The sequence below is a fragment of the Erinaceus europaeus genome, chromosome 20 (genome assembly GCF_950295315.1).
Source record: "Erinaceus europaeus chromosome 20, mEriEur2.1, whole genome shotgun sequence".
NCBI lineage: Eukaryota > Metazoa > Chordata > Mammalia > Eulipotyphla > Erinaceidae > Erinaceus > Erinaceus europaeus.
Genome location: NC_080181.1, coordinates 46,674,938 through 46,702,581, shown reverse-complemented (window position 1 = coordinate 46,702,581; position 27,644 = coordinate 46,674,938). Strand labels below are relative to the sequence as shown.

The 27,644-nt window shown below is 41.4% G+C and overlaps 1 protein-coding gene across 7 annotated transcripts in view; it reads left to right on the top strand.

The window, feature by feature from the left end:
* The window catches only part of LRRC28 (leucine rich repeat containing 28), a 175,867-nt gene that overhangs the window by 82,404 nt on the left and 65,819 nt on the right, over window positions 1–27,644 (top strand). For 4 of the 7 annotated variants that reach the window (XM_060179331.1, XM_060179332.1, XM_060179329.1 and 1 more), the window contains 3 exons: window positions 4,465–4,567; window positions 13,801–13,976; window positions 16,239–16,398. In XM_060179331.1, the coding sequence (XP_060035314.1) occupies window positions 4,465–4,567; window positions 13,801–13,976; window positions 16,239–16,398 (439 nt within the window). Of the gene's footprint in view, window positions 1–4,464; window positions 4,568–13,800; window positions 13,977–16,238; window positions 16,399–23,105; window positions 26,189–27,644 lie in introns of those variants that run through there. The other 3 variants (XM_060179333.1, XM_007518893.3, XM_060179334.1) reach the window with 2 other exon arrangements.

Sequence of the window (27,644 nt, the reverse complement as noted above, 5' to 3'; positions counted from 1 at the left end):
GATGATGCTTTTGGTTTGGTTCTTACAATAATACCCATGAATCAGACTTATATAAGTAACTGAATGGAGAGAAGGAATTGTTCTTCCTTTCAGTAACATTCCATCTAATTAAGATACCAAATAAAGGATAGTAGGAAATTCTCATTATTAAATACCATGAAATAATTGTTGCAGACAAGATCCATTGATGGATGCTAAAGTTGGCAGGGCTTTGAGGAAGAACAGAATAATTAAATTATGTGGTTGTAGTAATCTGAAGATGTGCCCTGGGACTTGGAAGAGCTCCTTCCAAGAGGGCTCACACACATAGCTGTTGGCTGGAGGCCTCAGTTCCTCTCTCTCTCTCAAATATATTTTATTTTAATGGAAGAGATACAGAGAGAATGATAGAGATTACAGAGCACTGCTTATCTCTGTTTTATGGGTGCACTGGGGATTGAACCTGGGACCTTGGAGCTTCAGATATTAAGCCCTTTATATAACAACTATCCTGTCTCCCTGGTCATACTAAAAATGTCTTGATGTACGCAGTTAACCAGGTGTGCCACCGCCTGGCCCCTGAAAATGTCTTGGACTGGCTAGGCGATGATTTGGTCACAAACATTCCACAGTGTAAACACCTGGAATCTTTGATATAGGAAAACTGTTGTATTATAATTGATAAGAAATGTCTGTTGGACTATTTAAATGACCAAACTCCATTTCTCATTCATACCTGGTCTTTGCCCAAAGTCCCTGGTTCACAGCTCCCCATAAAGCCTTGGAATTTCCTCTGTTGAGAGTAGTGTCTCTTTTTATGTTAATGAAGTGCTTTTGAAGAAACACTCATGGATTCTGTTATTCCTGCACATCGATCAAACCTGAGGAAATAATGCTGGGAGCCTGTATGTTATAGTTAGCTTAGAAGCTGAGGAAATAAGCTGGACTCACAAAAATACCTGGAGGCTGGGAAGGGGGTGTGGGAGATTGAACCTGGGGCTTTGGATTCTCAGGCATAAGAGTCTCTCTGCATAACCATTATGCTGGCAAACGCTAGAAGAAGAACCATTATGCTATCTATCCCCACCCTCAAATAATTATTTACTAGAATTTCAACTGTGAGCCTCCCAGACTATGTGATCCTTTCTAGTAGTAATTAATGGTCGTATTGTATTACAGTTCTCATTTTTCATGTCTACCACCATATATGTTATATCATATTCACACTGATATTCCCCATGGCCTCCCATTTTACCTAAAAGGTTCTTATCAGATAATTGGGTCATCTTCTGAAATGTAAAGATACTTAAGAACCTTCTAATTTAGCTGCCTGGGTCTTTGAAAAACTGAAGGACAAGGGGAGAAGGGATGTCTTTCAGCCTGTTGCCTGCTTCCCAAGCAAAACTCCAGAAAATGTTGCAAAGATTGTGTTCTTGCTTCAGAGGGTTAGCAAGGTTGTGCAGGACTCTGTTGTGTGTCTCTGTGACAGTGTAGACAAACAGCCCCACCCCCTGAGTGCCTCAGTGGCTAGGGCAGCTGGGTATTCATGGGCACATCGGTGGCAGGCAGGGACGGCCTTCACCTTGGATGTCTCTGTGCTGCTGTTGTTGGTCAGAGATCACCTTCCATGCCTCAGACTTGTCTCCTTACTGTGTGCTCTCCCACTCTTGCTTCTCCATTGCCCAGCTGCTTTTGAAAACATCTGGATTCTTCTCCCTCTTGCACACCTGTTCATGTTGCAGATCCTTCTTTGGGGTAGTGGGGGGCTGTTGCCTTTCTCACCCCTTTCCATCCCATTTCAGGCCCCACTCACTGACCTGTAGGTCTCATCCAACCCACATCTTTGTCCCCAGGCCAGGTGAGACTTGGTCAATCTCCCCCCCACCCTTTGTCTTGTTTCATAGAGAGAAATTGAGAGGGGGAGGGGAGCTAGAGAGGGAGAGAGAAAGACATCTGTGACACTGCTCGCCACTCACGCATGCAGCATTCCCCTTGCAGGTGGGAGGACCAGGGGCTTGAACCCAGATCCTTATACATGGTAACACGTGGGCTCAACTAGGTATATATACTACCTGCTAGCCCCCAGCACAGTCAGTCTTAATGCAGATGCAGAACTGGGCTTGATGCAGGTGCTGAACTAGGTCTGCCACTTCTTTTTTTTTTTCCTTTGGAGAGAATTGCAGTGCAATGAATGGCCTGTGTAAACTTTATTTATTTTTTTTATTTTTATTTTTTTAATATTTATTTATTCCATTTTGTTGCCCTTGTTGTTTTATTGTTGTAGTTATTATTGTTGTCATCGTTGCTGGATAGAACAGAGAGAAATGGAGAGAGGAGGGGAAGACAGAGAGGGGGAGAGAAAGACACCTGCAGACCTGCTTCACCGCCTGTGAAGCGACTCCCCCTGCAGGTGGGAAGCTGGGGCTCGAACTGGGCTCGAACTGGGCTCGAACTGCCAGTCCTTGCACTTTGCGCCATGTGCGCTTAACCTGCTGTGCTACAGCCTGACTCCCCATAAACTTTATTTTTAAAATTAAAATAGTTTATAAAGAGTCATAACGTTTTATGTGGGAAGGAAGTTTAATAATCCTCTAGTCCCAGTTAGCTCATTTTATAGTTAAGCAAACCCAGGTCCAGGTGGGTTAAATATTTTTTCTAGGGGCCCAGGCTGTGGTGCACCCAGTTAAATGAACATGCCCCCAACTCCCCACTTGCACGAGTAGTGAAGCAGGTCTGCAGATCTATCTCTCTCCCTCTCCCTCTCATTCCTCCAGAGTTATTGCTGGGGCTCAGTGCCAGCACTAGGAATCCACTACTCTTGGTGGCCATTTTTCCATTTTACTGGATAGGACAGAAAGAAACTAAAATGGAAGTGGAAGATAGAGAAGGAAAGAGAAATACAGACACCTGCAGCCCTGCCTTGCCACTTGTGAAGCATCCCTCCCTGAAGGTGGGGAGTGGGGCTGGAATCTGGCCAGATACTTGAGCAGGTCCTTGGGCTTCCTACTGTGTGTGCTTAACTGGGTGTACCACCACCCGGTCCCCTCTCTTTCCTTCTCTCTAGCTCCCCATCCTCTCTCTTTTTTATTTTTAGGTGAAAAAATATATATATTTTACTTAAAAATGGAAATGTTGACAAGACCATAGAATAAGAGGGGTACAACTCCACACAGTTCCCACCACCAGAACTCCATACCCTATCCCTTCCCCTGATAGATTTCCTATTCTTTATCCCTCTGGGAGTATGGATCCAGAGTCATTGTGGGATGCAGAAGGTGGAAGGTCTGACTTCTATAATTGCTTCCCCACTGAACATGGGCATTGACAGGTTGATCCATACTCCCAGCCTGCCTCTCTCTCTCCCTAGTGGGGCAGGGTTCTGGGGAGGTGGGGCTCCAGGACACATTGGTGGGTTCGTCTGCCCAGGGAAGTCAGGTTAGTATCATGTTAGCATCTGGAACCTGGTGACTGAAAAGAGAGTTACCATACAAAGCCAAACAAATTGTTGACTAATCATGAACCTAAAGGCAAGAATATTGCAGATGGAGATTTGGAGTCTTCGTTTTGGAAAAAGCTATAGTTCTATTTTAGGTCTAGTCCATGATTTTACTATTTTAGGTATATTCCATAATTTTACCATGAGTTTTTGCCTGAGCTTGACATCTAATATGCAGATGGACCCAAGTTATTGTCTGGGGAGATGTGAGGCCATATTTGGAAAAAGGACTAGAAAGCTGGGTCAGGGAAGAGTGTAGCTCCCAAATATGGGAAAAGTGTATAAATATTGTTAACTGTAAACCCATCAATTTGATCTGGGTCCCATATTCAGCACAGGAGCCTATGTAACCTCTGCATCCCTGTAGATCTGAACTTGTATTCAGTGGTCATGGCTAGGAACATTGCAGGCTGCACTAATTTCAGGACCCATGTTCCTTGGGTGGTAGAATATGTTGTCCAGCCTCCCATCGGAGAGTGGAACAGTCCCTACCATTGTTGATCCACATTGAGGGCAGGGTCCTATAGGGGCCCACAAGGGGATCCATTATGTTGTTCCTGATGGAGATGACCAGTGAGGGATCTGTTAAGAGTTCTAGGCCCATCATGTCTGTGTGGGAATCCCAGGACTCCCTGACTAGGGCCCCAGGTGATCCCCATCCTCTCTTAATGTCTCTTTGTCCTATATAATAAAATATGGGAGGGGAAAAAAGGGGGGGAAATGGCTGCCAGGAGTGGTGGGTTTGTAGTCTTGGCACCGAGCCTCAGCAATTGGAGGCAAAATAAATAAAATAACTTTTCTACAGTCCCATTTTCTCATGCAGAGTCCAACATTGCAGCTGACAATTTCAGGCCCAGAATCAAACACATCGCCATTTTGTTCTTCCAGAACAGAGATTGAGTTGTCCTAACGTGTGTGTATTAAGTTTTACATTCGTGCTTTATTGGTACATATTTCTGGAACTCAGAGTACTTTTCTTTCTCACCCAGATTTAGGTCGATCTCGAGAACTGCAGTATGTGTACGTGGATAACAACATTCACCTGAAAGGCTTGCCATCCTATCTGTACAACAAAGTCATTGGGTGCAGTGGGTAAGGCTGGTCTCATGTATTATTCTGTAGCTAAATTCATTTCCCCTCTGCAGGACTCATGGCTACATGATACTACCATTCCCGGAAGACTCTTTTTTACCCCCTCTTTTCATCTCAGAGAGAAAAAGAGGTAGACACCACAGCACTTTCACCACTCAGGAAACTTCCTCTGTGCTTCAAGTTCCTGTGCAGTGCCTGGGCTTCCAACAAGGGTTCTTGTCTTTGGCTAAGTGTGGCTGTCTACCAGATGAGCTGTCTCCTGTAGCTCTTTGTTCTCACTTCCATGTTCAATCCTGGTGTAACTCAGGAATAATAATAATAATCCTGTTCAGTTTTGTCCCTGGCTTCAACTGGTAAACCAAATACCACGAGAAACTAAAAGTAGCAGGCAAGAAAGATCGTACTTTGAGTTCAGTTAGTAAGCTGTAAGTTGTCAGTAAGTTCCTGTTGTTTTTCATTCAAAAGGAAAATGAATCCATGTAAACTATTATGAACTCAGTATTATTAGTCACAGAAACCGGAGATGTCAGCATTAATTTAAAAGCCTTTCTTTCTCCTCACTTCATCACACTAACAGTTTTTCTCCAGTAACAGTCCTCGCATCTAGGACTTTACCAGTTGGAAATATTTAGAGCTCCACATTTGAAAGAGCCCCTCAATGCTAATCATGACTCTAGCAACTAAACAGATGTTTCAGCTAATGGGAAATGATAAGCTTTTATTTTCAGAGCAGCAATAATCTTTCCCTCTCAGCCAGGCTTTTTCAAAGAGTGTTTCATTCTTTTGCAACCACCTGAAAGTGGTTTCCCAGCTGGTGTGGGATGACTATAAGACAAGTCAACTTCCAGAACCTGCTTCTGATTGGCCTCGCTGTCCTCTTTTAAGGCAGAAGGTGTTTGGAACACCTTTGTGGTTACATAATCATGTGTGATTCTGTCCTTGTAGTCCCCACCATCCTGCACAGCATGGCTCAGATGGTGTGTGTGTGTGTCTGGCAAGAAAAGGGATGAAAACAAGCTGGTGCATAGAGGACAGCCATTCCCCTGCTGGCTTAGCTCCAGGGGCTGGGCACGGAGCAGTGATTGCACCAGAGAGGGCAATCCTAGGAGCGGTGGCCTTCCCTTAGGAAAAATTACACAACTGATTATCTTGGAAGAGCCTTTAGATGAGTTCAGTGCCTGTGTAGGCTGATGAAATACGAGCCCAGAACCCTCTTTACAGAAGAGATCACAGAATTTGTGGTAAGAGGTTTATTAGCTCAGATATTTTTCTATACCTGATTTTATGAGAGCTGTGATACTAGCCAGCTATTAATCCTAGTGAGTTCTTGAATAAGCTGTTACATAACCTTACAAGTAGTGAGTAAAATGCCCTCCATCACCAAGATAAACACAGAATGATGCAAGGCAACTCCAGGACCAAAGACTTTTTTTTTTTCCTGAGCCAAAGTCTTCAGAGACTGCACTGAAACTCTTGGCCACAATTAAGGAATAGCTTTTACTTAAGCTAAAGAGATCTTCTACTTTGATGCTTAGATATGGATATTACTGACTGCCTGAAAGTTTTGTTTGTGCTGAGTAAAGAGATTTTTCTCATCTTGGACTTTGTATGATTTTGTATGTGGTAGGGAAAGCCAGTGATTTCTACAAGGGCTCCAAATCTTTAAAAATAGATAGTAAGGCAAAGTATACAAATTACTAACTAGCAATTTATAATTGGGGCGGGGCATTTTGGCCTTTACACCTCCATTATTCAACCCACTGCTTCCCACAGACCTCTTTCCTTTTCGTAATTTAGAATAGAGGCAGAGGGCTAGAAAGACGGAAGGAGAACCACTACACCTGTGCTTGGTGCTCCCATGAGGTAGGTGCTGGGGGCTCCAACCTTATAAAGTATGTGCTCTACTAAGTGAACTATCTCCCAACCCCTAGAAATGTACATTTCCATAGTAGCATCTCTCTTTGTACTAATAAAATACGTAACATTATTAGTAAAAGAATAGTAGTAGCCAGTTGCCAGTTTTCTGATAAAAGTAATTTTTTGGAATTTAGCCACTTTTACCTGCAGATGGTCTGATCTGAACAGCATGTTAGTAACTCTGTATGCAAGCAGTTCTGGTGGTTAGAGTCCTAAATGGCTCATTTAAAGTACATTTAGCCAATTTTGCACCACCACCCCAAATTTCACTTTCTTATCGTAAAGAATATTTTATGGCAGTATATACTCAAAATTCTAATAGATGGTAACCACCAATGTCTTGGCAGTGAAATTGTCATTCTTTTATTTTATTTTGCCTCCAGGATTATTTCTGGGGTTTGGTGCCTGCACTACAAATCCACTGCTCCTAGAGGCTATTATTTTCCTTTTTTTTGCCCTTGTTGTTTATCATTGTTGTTGTTATTATTGTTGTTGTTATTGCTGTCACTGCTGTTGGATAGGACAGAGAGAAATGGAGAGAGGATGGAAAGACAGAGAGAAGGAGAGAAAGACACCTGCAGACCTGCTTCACCGCCTGTGATGCGACCCTCCCCATACAGGTGGGGAGCCTGGGGCTTGAACTGAAATCCTCACCCTGGTCCTTGCGCTTTGTGCCACCTGCGCTTAACCTGCTGTGCTACCACCCAGCCCCGAGAGTGACATTCTTTTATGGATCTCTTTTACCTGTAATACCTGCAAGTCAAAGTAGAGATGCTCTGAGCAGAGGCTTTAAGGCAAACTTATGTCTAATTACATAAGAGTGATGAAGGCCTGTTGGTGCATAGGCTTCTTGATTCTGAGCAAGGATCCTGTTTCAGTTGTTTATTCTGATGACCTTGACTGGTCATTGTGTTAGACAGTGGCTGTGCAGCAGTGAGCAAAGCAGTCCCACATCTGTCTTGAAGACCTTCTAGTCTAGCCAAGATTCCAAACAAACATAAGTAAGTGAACAAAAACTTGGTGCTAATTCTCTTTAAGGTGTTGTTATTTTAAGCTAGAGCCAGAGGGTTAGCAGACTATTTCTCCACTGCTACTCATGTCACTTCTTTCTAGATGTAGGCCCAGATTATAAGAACACAGAATCAGGGCTGGATTGAGCACACATGTTACCAAGCACAAGGACCTGGCTTTAGCACCTTGCATCCCCTCCAGGAGTGGTGAGGTAGAGCTGCAGGTGTCTCTCTTTCTCTCTCCATATGTCCCATTTCCTTCTCAATTTCTCTCTGTCCTGTCAAAAACAAAACCAAACCAATCACTTCTGCTGCACTTTCTCTGGAAGAGTCACATTGCCGTTTTTGGATTAGTGTCTAAGAATTAGACCAACAAGAGAAAAATAAACACATCTCAAGGGATCTGTGGGGCAATATAAAAAAATCTAATGTGACCATGTAGGTGTTTATTGTGATATCCAGCAATAACTGTATCGTGAAAAATAAATGCCCTAAGAGAGGAAGAGTGGTAGCAACTTTGGGCATGGAACTCACACATTGCCTTTTGTGTTGTACCTAACAAGTCACACAAAAGTGAGCACTCTTCACTGTGGGCGGTGACTACACAGGGAAATGAATACTGGGAAAGGGCTGGGTCAGGGCCGCCATCTTGGAGGCCGGTTGTCACACTATTTTCCTCCCACTGCTCTTGTCTTTACAGTCAAATATGATTTCTACTTTGTCTGGGTTTTCCTTACTGTAGTTATAGTAGTAAATGTCTTTAGTTCTACCTAGGAAGAGAAGTCCTTCCTATGTTATAATTTTAGGAATTGATAATTGGAAATTTTTCTACTCAGGAGGTTATAATGGGAATAATAGTTCTATAACTAAAGTTATTTTTCCACTTGTCTGATTATGTGAGAAAAGGAAAACCAAGCTACTGCTTTGTTCTTTCTTATGTAAATAAGCAATTACAGCTGGGTCTGGATACAGATTGGTTCACTGGCTCGAATAAATGGTGTGTTAATATAAACATCTGGGGATCAGGCAGCAGGTTAAGCAAACATAGCACAAAGTGCCAAGGACCGGCTCAAGGATCCCGGTGTGTGTGTGTGGGGGGTCGCTTCACAGGCGGTGAAGCATCTGCAGCTTTCTATCGTTCTTTCCCCCTCTGTCTCCTCCTCCTCTCTCAATTTCTCTCTGTCCTATCCAACAACAACACCAATGACAACAATAATAATGACAACAACAAGGGCAACAAAATAGGAAAAATGATCTCCAGGATCAGTGAATTCGTGGTGCAGGCACCGAGCCCCAGCAATAACCATGGAGGATATATATATCTCCAAGGTAACAGAATTTTTTTTTTAAACATCTTTTTAGAATATTTTTATTTGGGAGTTGGGTGATAGTGCAGTGGGTTAAGCGCACATGGCATGGCACACAGGGCAAGGACCAACTTAAGGATCCTGGTCGAGCCCCCGGCTCCCCACCTGCAGGGGAGTCACTTCACAAGCGGTGAAGCAGGTCTGCAGGTGTCTGTCTTTCTCTTCCTTTCTCTGTTTTCCTCTCTTCTCTCCATTTCTCTCTGTCCTATCCAACAACAATGACATCAATTACAACAATAATAACTACAACAACAATAAAAAAAAAACAAGGGCAACAAAAGGGAAAATAAATATTAAAAGAAATTGAAAAAAATCATAAAAAATTATTTATTTATTATTTGATAGAGACAGAGAGAAATTGAGAGTGGAGGGATAGGTAGAGAGGGAGAAAGACCACTGGTGAAGTATCTCCCTGCAGGTGGGGACCACGGGCTTGAACCTAAGTCCTTGCTCACTGTAACATATGCACTTAACCAGGTGCATCACTCCCTTGGCCCCCTCAGAAGTGTTTATATGAGAAATGCATTCTGCGCTCCGAATTTTGCCAAAGATGATAAACTAAAAAAAAAATCCTTTATATCAAGTCTATTTTTGTAAGAGGGCTATGTAGACCACACCCCTCAAATAAGCAATTCGAATTATCACTTAGAGACAGAGTTTACAGTTTGATTCCAAATGAGAGAATTGCTTGACAAACACATTAATGCTGCTTCTTAAGTTTTAGAAGACTGTATCAGAACCTCGAGTCTTTACAATGCAACATTTACAATGTCTAGGACCTAGCAAAATTATATGACGTATGAAGAATAAAGAAAATGTGAACGCAATGAAAAAGAACAGAATAGAATAGAAACAAGTGGAAATTATAGAGTTGGAAGATGCAGTAACTGAAATTAAAATGCATGTTTTAGGATAACAGAGGACATCAGTAAACTTGGAGACAGCCCAGTAGAAGTGATAGAGCCTGACCCCCCCCCCCACACACACACACAGTGTCAGAGACTTAACAAGCTAACACATGAGTGAGTGATATCCCAGGAGAATAAAGAGAATGCGATGATAATAACTGTCTGAAGAAACCATATCCAGAAACCTCCCAAATACAATGAAAGCAAAAAACTTACATTTTCAAAAAGCTCAGCAAACCCTAAGAAGTGTATATTACAGAGAAACCCATGCCAAGGCAAAAATGCTGAAAATCAATGATAAAAAGAAAAATTTGAAAACGACTAGAGAGGAAAGTGACAGATTTCATACAAAGGAATAATTCAAACAACTGGTGTCTTTTCCTCATAACTTTTGAAGGCCAGAAAACAGTGGAATAGCAACTTTAGAGTGCTAAGGGGGGGAAAAAAAAGTCAACCTAGCAACCACCACCAACAAAAAAATACCCTTCAAGAAGGAAAACAGAATGAATTTATTCTCAAATGGAATAAAATGAGATCTTATAGGAGGCTCTGTGCAGATGGCAATTCAGCTCTTTATCCATATAAACTGATGGCTTAGTTCTTTTCTTCTCCATATGCCCTCCTCTCTTTTTCTTTGTCATCTTATTTTAAGCTAAGAAACTCTTTTTTTTTTTTTGGCTGAAAAGGAGGGTAAATATAGCAACACCCATACCATGAGCATGTAGATGGCTTTGTACTTCCTGGAAGTATAGTTTTTTGAGTGCTTTTGCTAAGAGAAGTCTTTCGTTTTAACACATTATTAGTGGAATGCCAAAAGTGTGAAATGCATATGAATTACTTTGCTAATTCACACACATGTATGTTGTGGAACATAATATCAGTGGCAAAGAAATACCACAATTCTTCTAGCTTCTCTTAGGGCTAAGTGCTGAGTATCAACTCTGAAAACATGGAATTGAAAGAAACTGTGTAGTAATTGTTAGACATTATCTGTGGCATAGATCGCTAAGCCACAGGTGCTACCATTTGTAACAGATTTTGACAACTCAAGTGTTCCAATTTTTTATTGTAATCATCTCAGCATTTAATCTAAAATAATAAAACGTTTTGAGTTAGAAGTAAAAGATAACAAGGCTTAATAGTTATCAGCTGACAATTGTTTTATTTCAGTGTGAACTGAAGCCTGTCATGGGGTTTCCATCCTCCTAATGTTGAGTATATTTTGTTGTGTTTCTTTACCATCGGTGTATCTTTGGTCACGGGTATTACTATCTCCCACTCATCTGACATTATCTATATTTTCATACTTTTTGTCTTCCAAGGACTATTTATAAGCATAGTCATTTTTATCTGTTATGTGAAGAAACTGAGCAGTGCTTCCTTTCTCATTTCTAAAATTGGTAATTTTTGTCAGCCCTCATTGTAACCTCCCCAGTTCCTATGCTCACATGGAGCAAATATACACAAAAATGTTTACAGGGGCATGATTTATATTAGCATCACACTGGAAATAGTCCAAATATCTATCAATTACTACATATCAGTGACAACAAATAAACCACAATACTGGAAGCAATATGGGTAAATCCCAGAAATCTACTGTTGACAACAAGGTCCTGCTGGGGGGGGGGGTCACTTCACAAGCAGTGAAGCAGGTCTGCAGGTGTCTATATTTCTCTCTCCCTCTCTATCTTTCCCTCCCCTCTCAATTCCTCTCTGTCCTATCCAGAAATTGAAAGAAAAAACAATGGCCACAGGAGCAATGGATTCATAGTGCAGGCACCAAGCTCCATCGATAACCCTGGAGGCAAAAAAAAAAAAAAAACTACATTGAGATGCCATCTCACATCTGAGAGAATTGCTGACATCAGCAAAACAGGAAATGATGTGTTGGTGAGGTTGTGGAGGAAAGAGACCCTGCTACACTGCTGGTGGGAATGAAAACTGGTTCAGCTCCTTTGGAAGACTATATGGAGAGTCCTTATACAAATAAAAATGGAATCACCTTATGGTCCAGCAATACCACTTGTAGAAATTTATCCAAAAGACATGCAAATACTAATTGAAAGGGATAGTCCCACCCTTGTGTTCATAACTGCACTGTTCAAATAGCCAAAGAGTGGGAGCTGACAAAATGCCCATCAGCAGATGACTGGCTAAAGAAGTTATGGGATAATGTTCCGGGAGATGGCACAGTGGTTAAAGCACTGAACTCTCAGACTTGAGGTCCCAAGTTCAGTCCCTGGCAGCACATGTCCCAGAGTGATACCTGGTTCCTTCTCTCTCTCATCCTATCTTTCTCATAAATAAATAAAATCTTTAAAAATAAAAAAGAAGTTATGGGATATAAACTCCATGGAATACTGCCATCAAAAAAGATGCTATTGTGTCCTTTAGGACAAAATGGATTTAACTGGAGGTGATTTTTGTTTAGCGAAATAAGAGATGAAAGACAGCTACTGAAACCATCATGTGTGGAATTTAGAGAACTGATTCTCATGAACTTGGGGGAAAAAAAAGAAGCAAACAAGCTAAGACTTTGTGAGACATATGATGGTTATCTATGGAGGTGGGAGGGTAGATGTGGTGTGGAACTATGCCCTATAATCTTACAGTCTTATAACCAACTGTTAATCACAAAAAATCTGTCTGGTGGTCAGGATATAACGCATCAGATAGATTGTACACCATACCATATGAAAGGTGTTGGGCTCAGACATCTGTATTATAGGAGAACAGCATCCACACCAGCAGGGGTGATGATGAGGCAGTGTTACAGTGTTTCTCTTCTCTTTCTTTCCTTTAAAATAAAAGATGGGAAAGAAGCTAGGGCTATGAACTCAAATTCTATCAATACCTTGAGAGAGAGGAGGGCAAAAAGGAAGGACATTCTGAAGCAGCACTAGGTGTAAGTGTGACTTAGAAAGGAAAAGAAGGCAGGACCACACGGGAAAAAAAAGAAGCAAATATATAAAAATACAGATAGTTACAGAAATAAGAGTCAACCCATATCTGTGACCTTGGGAGAACTACTGCAGTTTCCAATGGAGGGGATGGGGACACAGAACTCTAGTTGTGGGAACACTGTGGAATTATACCACTGTAATCTTATAATTTTATAAATCAATATTAAATCGCTAATAAAAAGAAAAAAGATGGGACCAGGAGGCCATTCAGCAGCATCATGCACGTGTGAGACCTAGAGCTCAGCTCATCCCTCAGCAATGCATTAAAAAAAAAAAAAATCTGTTGGTCTGGGGAGATAGCATAATGGTTATACAAAAGACTTTCATACTTGAGGTTTTGAGATTCCCAGGTTCAATCCCCAGCACCAGCATAAGCTAGAGCTGAGCAGAGCTCTGATTTTCCTCTACCTCTTTATCTGCATCTTTCTCTCTTTCATTAGAAAATAAATTTTAAAGAAAATCTCTGTTAAAAAAGCAAGATGCTAGCAGTGGCCTTTTCTCATATTGGTTTTGATTTTTTTTTTTTTTAACAAATATAAGGTTGGGGACGGTAACAACATGAGGATAAACAACTTCCAAAGGGGCTGGGTGGTGGTGCACCTGGTTGAATGCATGTATTACAATGCTCAAGGACTCAGGTTCAAGCCCTCTAATCCCCACCTGCAGGAGGAAAGCCTTGCGATGGTGAAGTAGTGCTGCAGGTGTCTCTCTGTCTCTCTCCCTCTCTGTCACCCTCTTGGTTTCTGGCTGTCTCTAGCCAATAAATAAAGATTAAAAAAAAAAAAACTTCCAAAGCACATTGTAGAGATCAAGTAAAAGAAAGTTCCTGGCTGGAAGTGACCGGACCTTAGCAGTGACTTAGCTGAGTTCTAACGGAGACATTTAGATTTCTGAGCCAAGTTTAGTAAGTAACTGAGGGTGGCATCTGTTCATTTTGAAAAGATTGCTGGCAATTCAGCAGTGTCTTAAAATCGAAAAGCATGTGCTTAGCTTAGCACCTCTTGTTGGCACGTGTATGTATACATTGCCTCTGTGCTAATACTGTGGTGTCCTGTCTTTCTGCAGCTGTGGGGCTCCCATTCAAGTTGCTGAGGTGAAGTTGCTGTCTTTTTCATCGGGACAACTCACCGTTTTCCTCCCAGCTGAGGTGAAGGCCATTGGGACAGAAAGAGACCACATCCTGCCTCTGCAGGAGCTGGCCATGCGGAGTCTGCATCATACCTGCCACCGCCTGCTGAAGGGTGAGTGTGATTGCTCTTTCTCTTCCTGTTTGCGGGGCTTAGGAATTGTGTCTCACTATGTCCACTCTGGGGTGTGTGTGTGTGTGTGTGTGTGTGTGTGTGTGTGTGTGTGTGTGTGTGTGTGTGTGTGTGTAGTAAAACACACACTCACATGATGGGACCATTTAAAAAAGTGTGTTGAGGTGTAATGGATATATCATATTGGTTTCAGGTATACAGCCCAGTGACCCAACACTTGTAGACATTGTGAAATGATCACACTAAAAAAGATAATTTCAAGAACTATAAACTTCCACTTTTAAAATTAAGTCATGGGCTGAGATGGGGCGAGGGTTGGGGTGGGGAGACATGACAAGGCTTCAGTCCCTAGGCCACCACATGGGTACACCTGCAAGAGAGATGCTTCACCAGCAAAGGGTTGGTGTTGTAACTTGTTTCCTTCTCTGTCTGTCTCTTTCTGTGTCTCTGTCCCTCACCCTCTATTTTAGAGGCCACAGGAAATAGTGGAGTTGCATTGACACCGAGCATATGCAGTCTCTGTGACACTCAGTGTCAGGGATCAGACCTGGGGCCTCAGGCTTGCAAGGCATGTGTTCTGCCACTGAACCACCTTGGAAAACCCCATTAAGTTTATTGTTTAGTTATCTTTATTAATTTATTGGATAGAGACAGTCAGAAATTGAGAGGGAAGGGGGAGATAGAGAGGCAGAGAGACACCTGAAGCCTTGCTTTGCCACTTGTGAAGTTGGGAACCAGAGGCTTGAACCTGGGTCCTTTTGCATTGTAACGTGTGCTCAACCAGGTGTGCCACCAGCCAGCCCTCATTAAATAGATTTTTAATAGTAAACAGAAAACTGTAATTATTCTCTCATGAATAATTTGCATTATTTTTCCCAAAATGGTTCTTGATAGATCTGAACAAATATAGGAGATAATTTGTGTTTAGAGATGAATCCATGATTCTTGCTTAGTCTCAGGACATATATATTTATTTATTTATTTTTTAACCAGAGCACTGCTCAGCTCTGGCTTATGGTGGTACAGGGGGATTGATCCTGGGACTTCAGAGCCTCAGACATGAGAGTCTTTTACATAACCATTATACTATCTACCCTGCCTCCTCATGACATCTTTCTACTGGATGTTTACTGTCAGCAGTGGCTCAGTGTACACTGTGCTTGACGTTGCTCGGGCCATAGGGATATTTGCCTTAAATATCTCTTTTATGTAGTTCAGACTGAGCTGAGAGGGACACACCCTAATGTTACTAATGACCACTCAGAAACAAGAAAAAGCTTGGTTTTATGACTTTATTTTCTTTTTTTCAGTCTTTCCATTAAGTGTACTTTAGCTGGACTGATACGAAGCACCCACTGAATTTAGGAAGAGCTTAATTAAAGTCAGTTTTAACCTTCAGTTCTAAGCCTTGTTTTTTTTATTTTTGGTCTCATATTTACAAACTCTCTGTGTATTTCGATCTTTGTTCTTAAAGAATATGTGGTCTTGGGAGTCAGGCAGTAGCGCAGTGGGTTAAGCACAAGTGGCGCAGAATACAAGGACTGGCCTAAGGATCCTGGTTCGAGCCCCCGGCTCCCCACCTGCAGGGGAGTCGCTTCACAAGCAGTGAAGCAGGTCTGCAGGTGTCTGTCTTTCTCTCCCCCTCTTTGTCTTCCCCTCCTCTCTCCATATCTCTCTGTCCTATCCAACAATGACCACATCAATAACAACAACAGTAATAACTACAACAATAAAATAACAAGGGCAACAAAAGGGAATAAATAATTTTTTTTTAATTAAAAAATATATATGTGGTCTTAACTTAACCCTTGCCTCTACTGCAAGGCAGCTTCTAATGGCTTCTAAATGAATAGATTTAGGTTTCCTCTTAGTTTCAAAGACGTAATAAGCATTTCCAAGTAAGGTTATGTTTTTATTCAGTGCCATATCAGATAATAGAAATTTCATTTTGGGCTGGAGGAAGGTAACATAATGGTTATGCAAAGAGACTTTCATGGCTGAGGCTCTAAAGTCACAGGTTCAATCCCCCCCCCCCCCCGTACCAGAGCTGAGCAGTGCTCTGGCACACACACACACACACACAATCATAGAATTTTCTTTTTTCTTTCTTTTTTTAGGTGCCTATTCTGGGGGGGTCTTGTTTATTTTCAGTAAGACATAGCGCATTCATAAGCATCAATTACAGAGAAATATAAACCAGATAATAGAATTTTTCAGTGTGCACAATTTTCTCTTGTGTTCCAGATTTGAACTTTCTGTCTCCAATCTCATTACCCAGAAGTCTCCTGGAGCTGCTGCACTGTCCCCTGGGACACTGTCACCGGTGTAGTGAGCCCATGTTTACGATTGTCTATCCCAAGCTCTTTCCCTTGAGAGAGACGCCAATGGCAGGGCTGCACCAAGGGTAATCACACCTAAGTGGGCACCAGGGCTTACACCTGGGCGAGGGGTGGGAGCGTGTGTGTGTGTGTGTGTGTGTGTGTGTGTGTGTGTGTGTGTGTATGTGTGTGGGGGGGGGTGCAGGGCATGCAGGGAAGTACTGTTAAATCAGCAGCTTTTGAGAGGCTTGGCATGCTTCCTGAGATGGAGTTAAATGAGACAAACATCCGCTTCCAGCAGCACAAGAAAACCGAAGTCCCTTTACTAGCTGCTTGTGCAATCATACCGAGAACAGTTATACTGTACGCATCATTGGGAGGAGTTTATTATTTTTGTAGAAAATATCCTCCCGACTAGTCCCCAGTCACAATAGTCTTCCAGCAGTAAAGAGTATGTGAACAAAATATATGTTATGTAACAGGGGTAGCCTGGCCTTTCTGTCTAATTGGCGTGGCTGAGTTATATGTGCGTGTGTTTTCTGTTGTGAATTCCATTCCTTTGCAAATGGCATTCTCTTGTCACTCTCTACTTCTTAGCACAGTAACTTGAATTTTCTCAGAATGTTCACTAAGTAACCCCCTCCCCACACACCGGTAGTTTTAAACAAAGAATTTAAAAGACAATTAAAAAGAGGACAGCAAATGGAAAAAAAAAATCCCCTAATTGCTTATAGATTTTCTAAATTTAGGATTTTCTAAGTTCACGTTTCTCAGAGTTAAAAAAAAAAAAGTGCTGTGATACCTCATTTATTCATCAAGTGTGGTGTTTTGGATTAGTAAATTTTCTAGGTAATGGAAGCTTATTAACACCTATTCAATGCCAGAAAGCTTTTCCTTTATCCTTGCTATAGAAACTCTTACAAGCTTTTCTTTCCTTTGCCTCCTCGTCCCTGCAAAATAGGCAGGGGAGTGAACATAGGCTGTACCATCACCCCCAGCCCCCAAATCCTGGCTCTTCGTAAGAGTGAGGGTGGGCAGAGTGAGGAATCTTGCTTAGGTGTCAGAGTAGGGGATGGAGCAGCCTCTTGGGGAAGTCAGCCTGGTGGGAAGGTTAGCTGAGGATGACAGCAGACACCTGCCATGAACAGGCACCCATCCAATGTTGGCTACCTTTTCTATCTCTCTTGCCCTCCTCTCCAAACTGCATTTTTTTCCCTTGCCCTGAATATTCCTATTTTGTGCTGCTTTCTGTACCTCTTTCAACTTGCTATGTGTTTAATGTTTCCTGCTCTTGTGCGCCTGCTTACTGAAATTCTCCAGCCAAACCTTGCTAATCTGCTTATCTGGTCCAGATGATTACATCACCAGATTTTGTGGAGTTCCATTTAAATGAAAGAGTACTGATTCAAGGTCTGAGTATTACTGTACGAATAAAATTAACAAGAGAACTGAGAAGCCATAGCATATAGCAGTCAAATGTGCAAGCCATGGTCCTGATTCCTCCCCTGGGACACTGTTGGCAAACCACACCTCTGAGCTTTGTTTTTTCAAAGGTAGTAATCTTATCTTCTTAGATCAAGCCATTGTGAGGGTTAAATAAGGTCATTCATCTAAAGAACCTGGGATAGTATCTGGCATGTAATAAATACTCAGATGTTAACTTATCACATTGGCAGTTTCACAGACTTTTCTGTTTCTTTTGTGTATGTTTGTGATTAGGAAATTATCTCTGTATCAGTAAGATATCACAGGGAAATTAAAAAAAAAATTTTATGGGGGGGTCGGGCGGTAGTGTAGTGGGCTAAGCGCAGGGACTGGCGTAAGGATTGCAGTTTGAGCCCCCAGCTCCCCACCTGCAGGGGAGTCGCTTCACAGGCGGTGAAGCAGGTCTGCAGGTGTCTATCTTTTTCTCCCCCTCTCTGTCTTCCTCTCCTCTCTCCGTTTGGCTCTTTCCTATCCAGCAACAACGACATCAGTGACAACGATAATAATAACCACAACAATGATAAAAAGAACCAGGATAACAAAAGGGAAAAAATGGCCTCCAGGAGCAGTGGATTCCTGGTGCAGGCACTGAGCCCCGGCAATAACCCTGGAGACAAATATATATATTATGAATGATAGCTAGGAAGACCAGAACATCACTCTGACACGTGATACTGGGGACTGAACTCAGGACCTCAGACTTTTGTTTGTTTTGTTTTGAAACTCTTTTAAGGACCTCATACTTTTAAGTCTAACACTTAATCCACTGCACAACCTCCCAGGCAGCAGGAAAATCTCAACTAATTCATTAAACTGTAATGCAATCTTCATGCACTGCCATTGCATAATTTCTGATAGAAAACATTTTCTTACTGGAAATATGAAATGAAAACAGAACAGTATGTGTCAAAATGTGCTCTAAGTAGCTGATAACATTTTAAGTATCTACTGAAAAAGCTAAAATGAATTGCTGTGACAGAACCATTTTATCATAGTAATTCATTTGTGAAAATAACATAAATCTGTCAAATGAAGTCATTTTTGTGTTATCTTGATGGGAAATATGGGGTATTTAGTTAGCATTGTAGTTTCTGTTTATGTCACTTCTTCCTCTGCTACAACTCAGAAATTCAGTGTGAATGATTTACTCTGAATTGTTTCAGAATTTCAGAATTACTATTAGCATAATGGTAGTATTAGCTTAATAAAATAAGTAGACCAAGTATACAGGACTCCTGCAGTGCCCTTTTGTTGAGCAAAGCCAGAAGTACTCATGTTTACTGTGGCGATGAGATGCCAAGATATAAACATGACTTTCTGTGGTGAGTTACACTAGGTCTGAAACTGAATGTTGTAGCTTCCATTTGACATGTTCCTTCCCATCTTACCATGGAGACTGCATTGAAATCATTGACTTCACTCCTTTAAAGTACTCTCTGTTGTCAACAAGAAGCTGATTCTCAATAAGGGATGAATTACTGAAATTGAAATCAGTATTTCAGTATCATAAGCTTTAAGATTTTATATTGTTAAGTTCCCTAATATGTTCAACTGAGTTTCCATGTTTGTTTATAATGCACTATGTTGCATCATCAGCTAATATCTAAATTTATTTTATTTATTTATTACTAGAATACTACTCCGCTCTGGCTTGTGATAATGCAAGGAATTGAAGCTGGGAGCTCAGAAACTCAGTCATGAAAGTATTTTGTACAACCTTTGTACTATCTCCCTGGCAGCCAGTAGCTAAATCAAAATGGACATCTGGCATTGTTTTTTAAAAGGACATAGTGAATATTACTCAAAAATACCTCTCCCATACAAGTATTAGTTCTAAGCTAAATCAATACAAAGTGTAGTAAAGAGAACTTACAGTATTTTGGATAAATAATAAATACCAAATCCTTCACATATCAGAGAAAAATGCCTAGTAAATTCTTGACTGTTGATTCTATAGGAAAAACCTGTTTCCATTTGAAAACCTCACTGTTCAGTTATTAAAACAGAGAGCACACACACGCGTGCGTGTGCACACCCACACACACATAAGAGCCTCACTTTGGCATACAGGATTCGGGGTGTTGGACTCAGGGTCTCTTGCTTGAGAATCCAGGACCATCCACTGTGGCAACTCCCAGTCCCTAGTGTTCATATTTCTAGCCATCTCTTCCACTCTCTTCTAGGTAATGTAGAGTTTCTCTGTCATGTAGCTCAGGACTCTTCCAGCTTCTTCATATTATGTGATTTCACAGCACCATTTTTTAGGTATTACAGTGCCATCTCACTCTCCAGTAGCAAGATATGTATTAGCCAGGGTTCTGTAGAGAAATAGAACCTATCTTTGTAGACAGGGATGCAGATACAGATATATATATATAGAGAGAGAGCAGTTTTTAAAAACTATTTATTTCTTTATTCCCTTTTGTTGCCCTTGTTGCTTTATTGTTGTAGTTATTATTGTTGTTATTGATGCTGTTAGATAGGACAGAGAGAAATGGAGAGAGGAGAGGAAGACAGAGGGGGAGAGAAAGATAGACACCTGCAGACCTGCCTCACCGCTAGTGAAGTAACTTGACTCCCCTGCAGGTGGAGAGCCGGGGGGCTCGAACCAGGATCCTTAAGCCAGTCCTTGCACTTTGCACCACGTGCGCTTAACCCGCTGTGCTACCACCCGACTCCCAATATATAGCAGTTTTAAAAAATTGATTCCCATGGTTGTGGGAGTTGGTGTGTCTAAGATTGAAGTCTCACGTAAATTACCAGGCCATTTTCATGCATATACTACAAATGGCCCAGAACCCCAGTGGTTCTTCCCATGTCCTGGTTAAATTTTAGCCATAGTAGATGCTATTGAATTCACTCAGGTGTTGACAACTCACAAGTAATTATTCACCTTTAAATAATCTCTTCTGCTTTATTCTCTGGCTAGATTACTCCTGAGATGCTTTGTATTTCCTGGCCTTGGCATTTTTTTCAGCTGTTACTTGCTCCAGTGAAGCCAGTTAACATCAGCAACACTGGTATTATTTGCATACTTGTGTTTGGGATTTATGTTCTCTTGTGAGTAGAAGCCTCTTGATTGGTACACTCTTACAAGGGTTTGGGACATTCTGAACATGGCAAAAAGCTCTTTAAGAAATTTAAGTGAACTGTTCTTCACTGTTCCTTTTTCACTGTATCACTCAGTAGGTAGTGAGCATGTGCTGTATGTAAGCTCTGTGCTGGGCACTAGTAATTAGCTATGTCCAGACATCCTGTGCTTCTTTTTCTATGCATGTCTGCCTCAGACTCTAGGGTCTAGGAAGATCAAGTAGAGAGGTCAATGTGTAGCATTGCACTTCTGACTCTCCACACAGAGCCACTACTAACATGAATGCAACAAGCAGATAGAAAATATTACTAGAGAGTTCTGCTGTGGATTCATTCACACACAGGCTAGGGATTTCATCAGATCAGCTCTAATAAATATATATATATATATTTTCTGTTGGCTTCAATCTCTGTATGAGTCAAGGAAATGCTTTTTGTTTCCAATCAGGAGTCAGGTTTGCAGAGAAAAATCCCACATTGCTGATGATTTTCATGGGCTCCTTATGTGCCAACCTCATCGGGATGTGTGTTTCTAAGATGAGTGGTATTTATTTTAAAACTCAGCCCAAATGCTCTTTCTTCTGCCTTGCCTGTAAATATGCTCAGAGACTGTAAAGCAACAAATGTCATGGCTTATGTTCTTTGTAAAATGTACCAGCATCTTTTTTTCTGAACTGTGGAGTTCCTTGCTCTGCTCAGAGTGTCTTCCCCCTAAAACTATCAAAAGCTATCATGTCTCTCTCTGATGGCACCTTTCTGGAATGTTAAAGGACTTCACCAACACAAACTCATTCTTAAGGCCATAGAGTTGTTGGTATTCTTGTGGCAACTTAGAAAATTAATATAATAAGCACTGCTATTGTTATATGAGTCTCCCAGAAATAACTAAGTACATAGACTAGGGATTTCTTTGTCACCCAGATATGACCACCTCCAGGTTACCTAGCCAACCCCTTTAAATAGTATCATAAGGAGTTAATGATGATCTCGTAGGCATCACACTCATCCACTAAGTCAAAAATCACATCACATATCTTTACAAAGTTTATCCTTTTTCTTGGAATGTTTATTATTTGTTTACTTATCATTACTTTACCATCAGAGCATTACTCCACTCTGGTTTATGGTGGTACTGGGGATTGAGACTGGGACTTAGGAAGAGTCTTCAGTATGAAATGTATGCCTTCAGACCAGAGACATAGCTCACCAGATAGGGCACCTGTGTTGCCATGTGCCATGTCCACAGCCCACATTTAAGCTCCTGTACCACATGGGAAGTGCTGTTGCATCAGGGGAAGCTCTGTCTGTCTGTCTGTCTCAATGAATGAAAAGGAGACCTGGAGTGATGAAATTGTGCATGTCCTCTCCCATGAAATGAGGGGGGGAGGAACCTTTTAGGAATAACTTTCACCTAGTATAATTATTTTAAAAAATATTAGAGAGTTCCTGATCTAAAGGGGAATGCTTCCAGTTTTTCACCATTGAGTATAATGTTGGCTGTAGGTTTGCTATATATGGACTCCACCATCTTGAAGAATTTTTCATTTATTCCCATTTTTTGTAGCATTTTGATCATGAAGAGATGTTGGATTTTGTCAAAGGCTTTCTCTGCATCTATTGATATAATCATGTGGTTTTTGGTCTTGCTTTTATTTATGTGGTGGATCACATTGATTGATTTACGTATATTAAAACAACCTTGCATCCCTGGGGCTTGGTGCCTGCATGACAAGTCCACAACTCTTGGCAACCATTTTTTCTTTTTTTATTTCTTTCTTTCTTTGATAGGACAGGGAGAAATTGAGGTGGGAGGAGATGAAAAGGGGAAGAGACAGAGAGACACCTACAATACTCTCTTCACTGCTCATGAAGCATCCCCCCACAGGTGGGGATCAGGGGTTCAAACCTGGGCCCTTGTGCATGTAAACATGTGTACTTAGTTGGGTGTATCACTGTCCAGCCCCCCTCCCCAGTCTTATTTTAATTTCAGCTGCTGACTTAGGAATATTAAATCATGTGAAAACTGCTAATAAAATGAGCACACACCTTACCTGATGCCAGTGCTCAAATTTAAAAGGAAATTTACATTTCTGTTGTGAAGTGTGTTGGCTGGGCCTAATCCTTTATTTTAACAGACAAAGGCTCTCTCTAGGGGAGAGAATCTGGGGACTTTGATCTTGAACTCACAGTGCTCCTCTGTCCTTCTTCTTCCTTCCAGGAGGACAACTGTGAGTTTTGTGGCTTACTGCTGCTCCACTCAGTGCCTGCAGACTTTTGACCTACTGAGTTGATAAACACAAGAGCCTCAGGAATGTTGCCAGCTTGACACCAGGGTCACCTGCACATTTTCACTGTCCAGGCCCAAAGGGCCCTTCCATCCTGTCTTGCCAGAGGCTGGGAGGGGGCCGCAGAACTCTCTGAAATGTCAAGACTGAGCTTCAGGGCCAAGAATGCCCTCACCCTTCCCTCAAGTTGGAATATATCCTCTCCCCCCAAATCAAGTTCTCTGCTTTGTTTTTCCTTTAATATGTGCATGTCTCCTGCGTGAACTTACTTAGCTTGATGTGGTCTCCCCAAACTGAATTCAGAGCAAGTCTCAGCTCCCTGAAGAACTATAATTTGATAATATAGTCAAATTAACTTCTGAACACACACCTTGAATCTTCTCTCTCTCTCTCTCTTTAGTTTTCCCCCCAGAGGATGATTTCCCCCAGAGGTTACTCTCTATGTTTTTAATCAGTTTTAGCAGGCTTGCGGCCTCAGTGATAGGAAGTGCAGGGGAGGGGGCGCCTGAGTTGGCTGTGCAGTTAGGCTCAATGGAGGCTCCATAAGGGCCCTAACAGGCACTACTAGAAAACTCTAACCTGTTTCTACTACAGCACATCACAACACGTCCAGGAGGGTTTTAAACATCTGACTTAGGTTGTAAATGAACTGCACTGTTATCTTAAAAAGATACTCTCTGATAATAATTTTTGGCGATGTTTATTTCCTGACAAGATTTTATATGAGACTAGTTTTAGGAATAATTGAAACTTGAAAAAAAATCAGATCCCTTTATTTCTAGATTTAAATATTTTCTAGTAATAAGAAAGGGGAAGGAAAACACACACACACACACACACACACACACACACATACACACACACACACTATTGCATGCTCTCCTATATCTCTTCTTGGGCAGGCTTGATAAGTTTATATTCACATTGACTGAAATATTTGTGAGACATGTAAAAGGTGAGCTGTAGTTACTTTTGCAACTAATTTTTAGTAGAGTGTTTCTAAGTACAGCCTGTGGACATTTCTTTAACTACTTGGTGCATTTGACTGTTTTCATTTTGACCCTTGATTTCTTATATACTTAACACATTCATTGTCCAGATAACAGTGAGGGGGAAAAAAATCAGCCTTGAACTTCTGCAAAAAAATAAATAAATAAATAAAGATCCTCAAGGAAAGTCTGTAAGGTTAGTTTCTGGCAGAAAGAAATACTACAAATGGGGGAGTCACGTAGGGTTAGGGCATTTGGGCACTGCTTGGCTGCCAGATACTCTTCTGATGCTGTGAGGTAGCTTTTTATTTATTTTTTTCATTTTATTTTAATTTCATAGTTTGTCTCTTAGGATAGAAAGAGGCAACCAAGAATATTTGCTTGGCAGGAAAATAATTTTCAAAAAATTTCAGATGTCTAAAATGATGGTTTCTGGAGTTTTATTAGCTGCCCTAAATCTGTAATGGGAAGCTCTCACAGCACTGAAAACTCGACAGTTACTGGCGTATGTGTGATCTTTTCAACCACACCACCTGCTGCCCGGAAAGCAGATTGTCTACATACAACAGTAAAGGCAGAGCGTTACCGGGTGTCCCCACTGTCTTTCCACTGTTCTTACTTCCTCTTGTCCCTTTCATAACTTGGCCTGTTCAGCCTTAACATTTCAAAAGCTGGTAGTATAATGGGAACTGAAGCACTACATCAAAATGTAACCCTTCTTTCATTCTTGGGGATAATTGAAGTTTTCTCATAACCTCTACATGTTGATAAGTCGACAAGTGAAAAATGTGGCATGAAACTTTGCACATCATTCAGGCCTACCTGTCATTTAGATGATAGTCAATGTATCACAACAGTTTTCTGTTTCACCCTCTACAATCACATGTCTTCAAGTGGAACTATGAAGTGTACTAACCTGATATTCAGGGTACTCACTGGAGTCAGGGTATTTAATACTTTTTTTGTCTTGACATTTTACAAAGACACAACCCAAGCATCATCCTCTATGATAAACTATTGTTCATTGATCACTGGCAGTGGTGGTGGACAGATTACCATTAGCTGTTCTTAGCCTTAGTCCTTAGTGTAGCATGCAGCTAGGTTTCTGAGAAATGGGACTTAAAGGTTGACTTCCCTGGTGTTGTTCATTAACAGAAAATTTGTACTGGATTTATACTCATCAAAAGGCTAACCTTTTTTCTCCCATTTAAAAAGTTATTTAAAAAGGCTAACCTTTTGATACCATAAAGGGATGTTGTGGACTGGAGAAATTCTGCCTATATGATATAGGTGTATGTGTCCAGAGCTTTGCACAAAAGCTAATTCTGAAGTTACTATGTATGTTGTTTTGTTGAGCAGCAGTTTTACTGCGAGAACCCTCTATGCACATATAGTAATGCCAAAAAAAAAAAGTGGGCTACTTTGAAAATATTGGCTCTTCAGGTAAGTGGATATCAAGAATCTGATGTGTTGTTAATGACAAAATTCAGGAGGACCTGTTGAACACAGGTCTTCCCAATCACATTTAAAAGAGGGTCATTTTGGGGGGTCAGGCAGTAGTGCAGCTGGTTAAGCGCACATGGCACGAAGCACAAGGACTGGCGTAAGGATCCCAGTTTGAGCCCCCGGCTCCCCACCTGCAGGGGAGGTTGCTTCACAAGCGGTGAAGCAGGTCTGCAGGTGTCTTTCCTCTTCTCTGTCTTCCCCTCCTCTTTTCTTTCTGTCCTAACCAACAACAACGACATCAGTAACAACAATAATAATAGCCACAACAATGATAAAACAACAAGGACAACAAAAAGGGAAAAAAAAATAGTCTCCAGAGGCAGTGGATTCGTGGTGCAGGCACTGAGCCCCAGCAATAACCCTAGAGGCAAAAAAAAAAAAAAAAAGATCATTTTAAGTTGATTGCCCTGTCAGTGTTCTTCAGAATCCCTTAATTGCTACCACACCAAGTCCATGCTTAGATAATGTTTTTGGATGAATAGTTGCATCTTTGATAATAAAAAGAATATATTTTGAACACACTTAAGTTTTTTTTTTAATGGTAAATACACAAATGAGCTTTAGTTGGTGGGAGGCTCACTCTGGTTCATAGAGAAGAGTATGAGCTCCTTCATTAGCAGACCCCCTTTTCTGGATTTACATTAAACATCTTTCAGTGAACATTTTCAGTGCCTGCTAAAACCTTCCACAGCTTGGTTTGGCTGACTAGTTTAATACCTCACCTTGCCACATTTAGCACTGCAAATTAAAACATTTACAGTCTAAGAAATAAGACTGACTTTTGAGACTCTGCAGATAATTTTCTTAAACTATATACCTGGTTTGTAATAGCTTGGGACTTTTCAAACCCAGCCTTTAAAAAATATTAATAGTAAAATTGGGTCTCTGTTTGTCGGGGTCCTGATGAGGACCCTGCTTCTCAATCCGACCGAGTCAGTTGACCCGCTCTGTTGTGCACCAGAGGAGGGGGCTGAAGGGGTTGGACCAAGGGCAGCAGGGGTGAGTGGGAGCTGGGGGTCTGTCCCTGTGGGTCGCAGCAAGAGCCAAGGATCACCCCAGGATGCTATTTGCCTATGAATAGCGCATTTATTGTATGGAAAGCAAGTGTTTTTATAGGTTGGGGTAGAGGTAAGAACAGGGCAGCTATGGCCTATCCTTATATGGTCAGGAATGTTAAGGGAAGAGGGGGCCGCTGGGGGTCTTCAGAGACAGTTATGTGTTTACACCATGTATGGGTCAGGAGAGCCGGAAACAGGAAATGGTGAGGGTCTTTCCAGTAACCGTTGGGTAAGTGGACCCACTGGTTTGAGAACAAGGAAATGAACTGTTGTGCTAACATAGAGAGGATGTGGGGCCCATGTAGGCAGGGGAGATTGACAGGGGGCCTAAACCTGGAAAGTCAAGGCCCTCCTTGCTCGACCCCGAGGTGGGGGAGACTGATGAGGTGGCTGTACTTTCAGGCACCCGTTTTTCCATAGGTGGTCCACAGTGTGCTCAACCTCAGCCTCACAATTCCCCACATCTGTTCCCAGAGTTGAAACATCACACTTTTTTTTTTTCATCTTTAAAAAGCTTAAGCATGGTACATTGCTTCAGGAAAAATCAAAACTTTTTCATTCAGGTGATTTATGAACATGGATTCCTAGCTGTGCCAGTAACTAATGCATCCTGATGCAATTAAAAGTGAAGATGTAAATTCATTTCACAGACTTGTACACATAGTCTTTAGAAATCATGTTTTGAAATGTATCCTCATATAACCTTGACCATTTTTTTTATTAGGCTGTTATTATTTGGGGAGTTCCTTTGACTCACTGCTGCTTATTTCTAATGAGGCTCTCTCATGCTTATGAAACCTTGCCTGATAGGGAATTTTATGAAGTCTCTGTTCTTGAAAGTAGCTCCATGTCTATCTGAAAAATCGTTCCAAATCTCAGTATGCCTAAAGAGGAAGTACCTCCAGTATGGTCAGCTTAT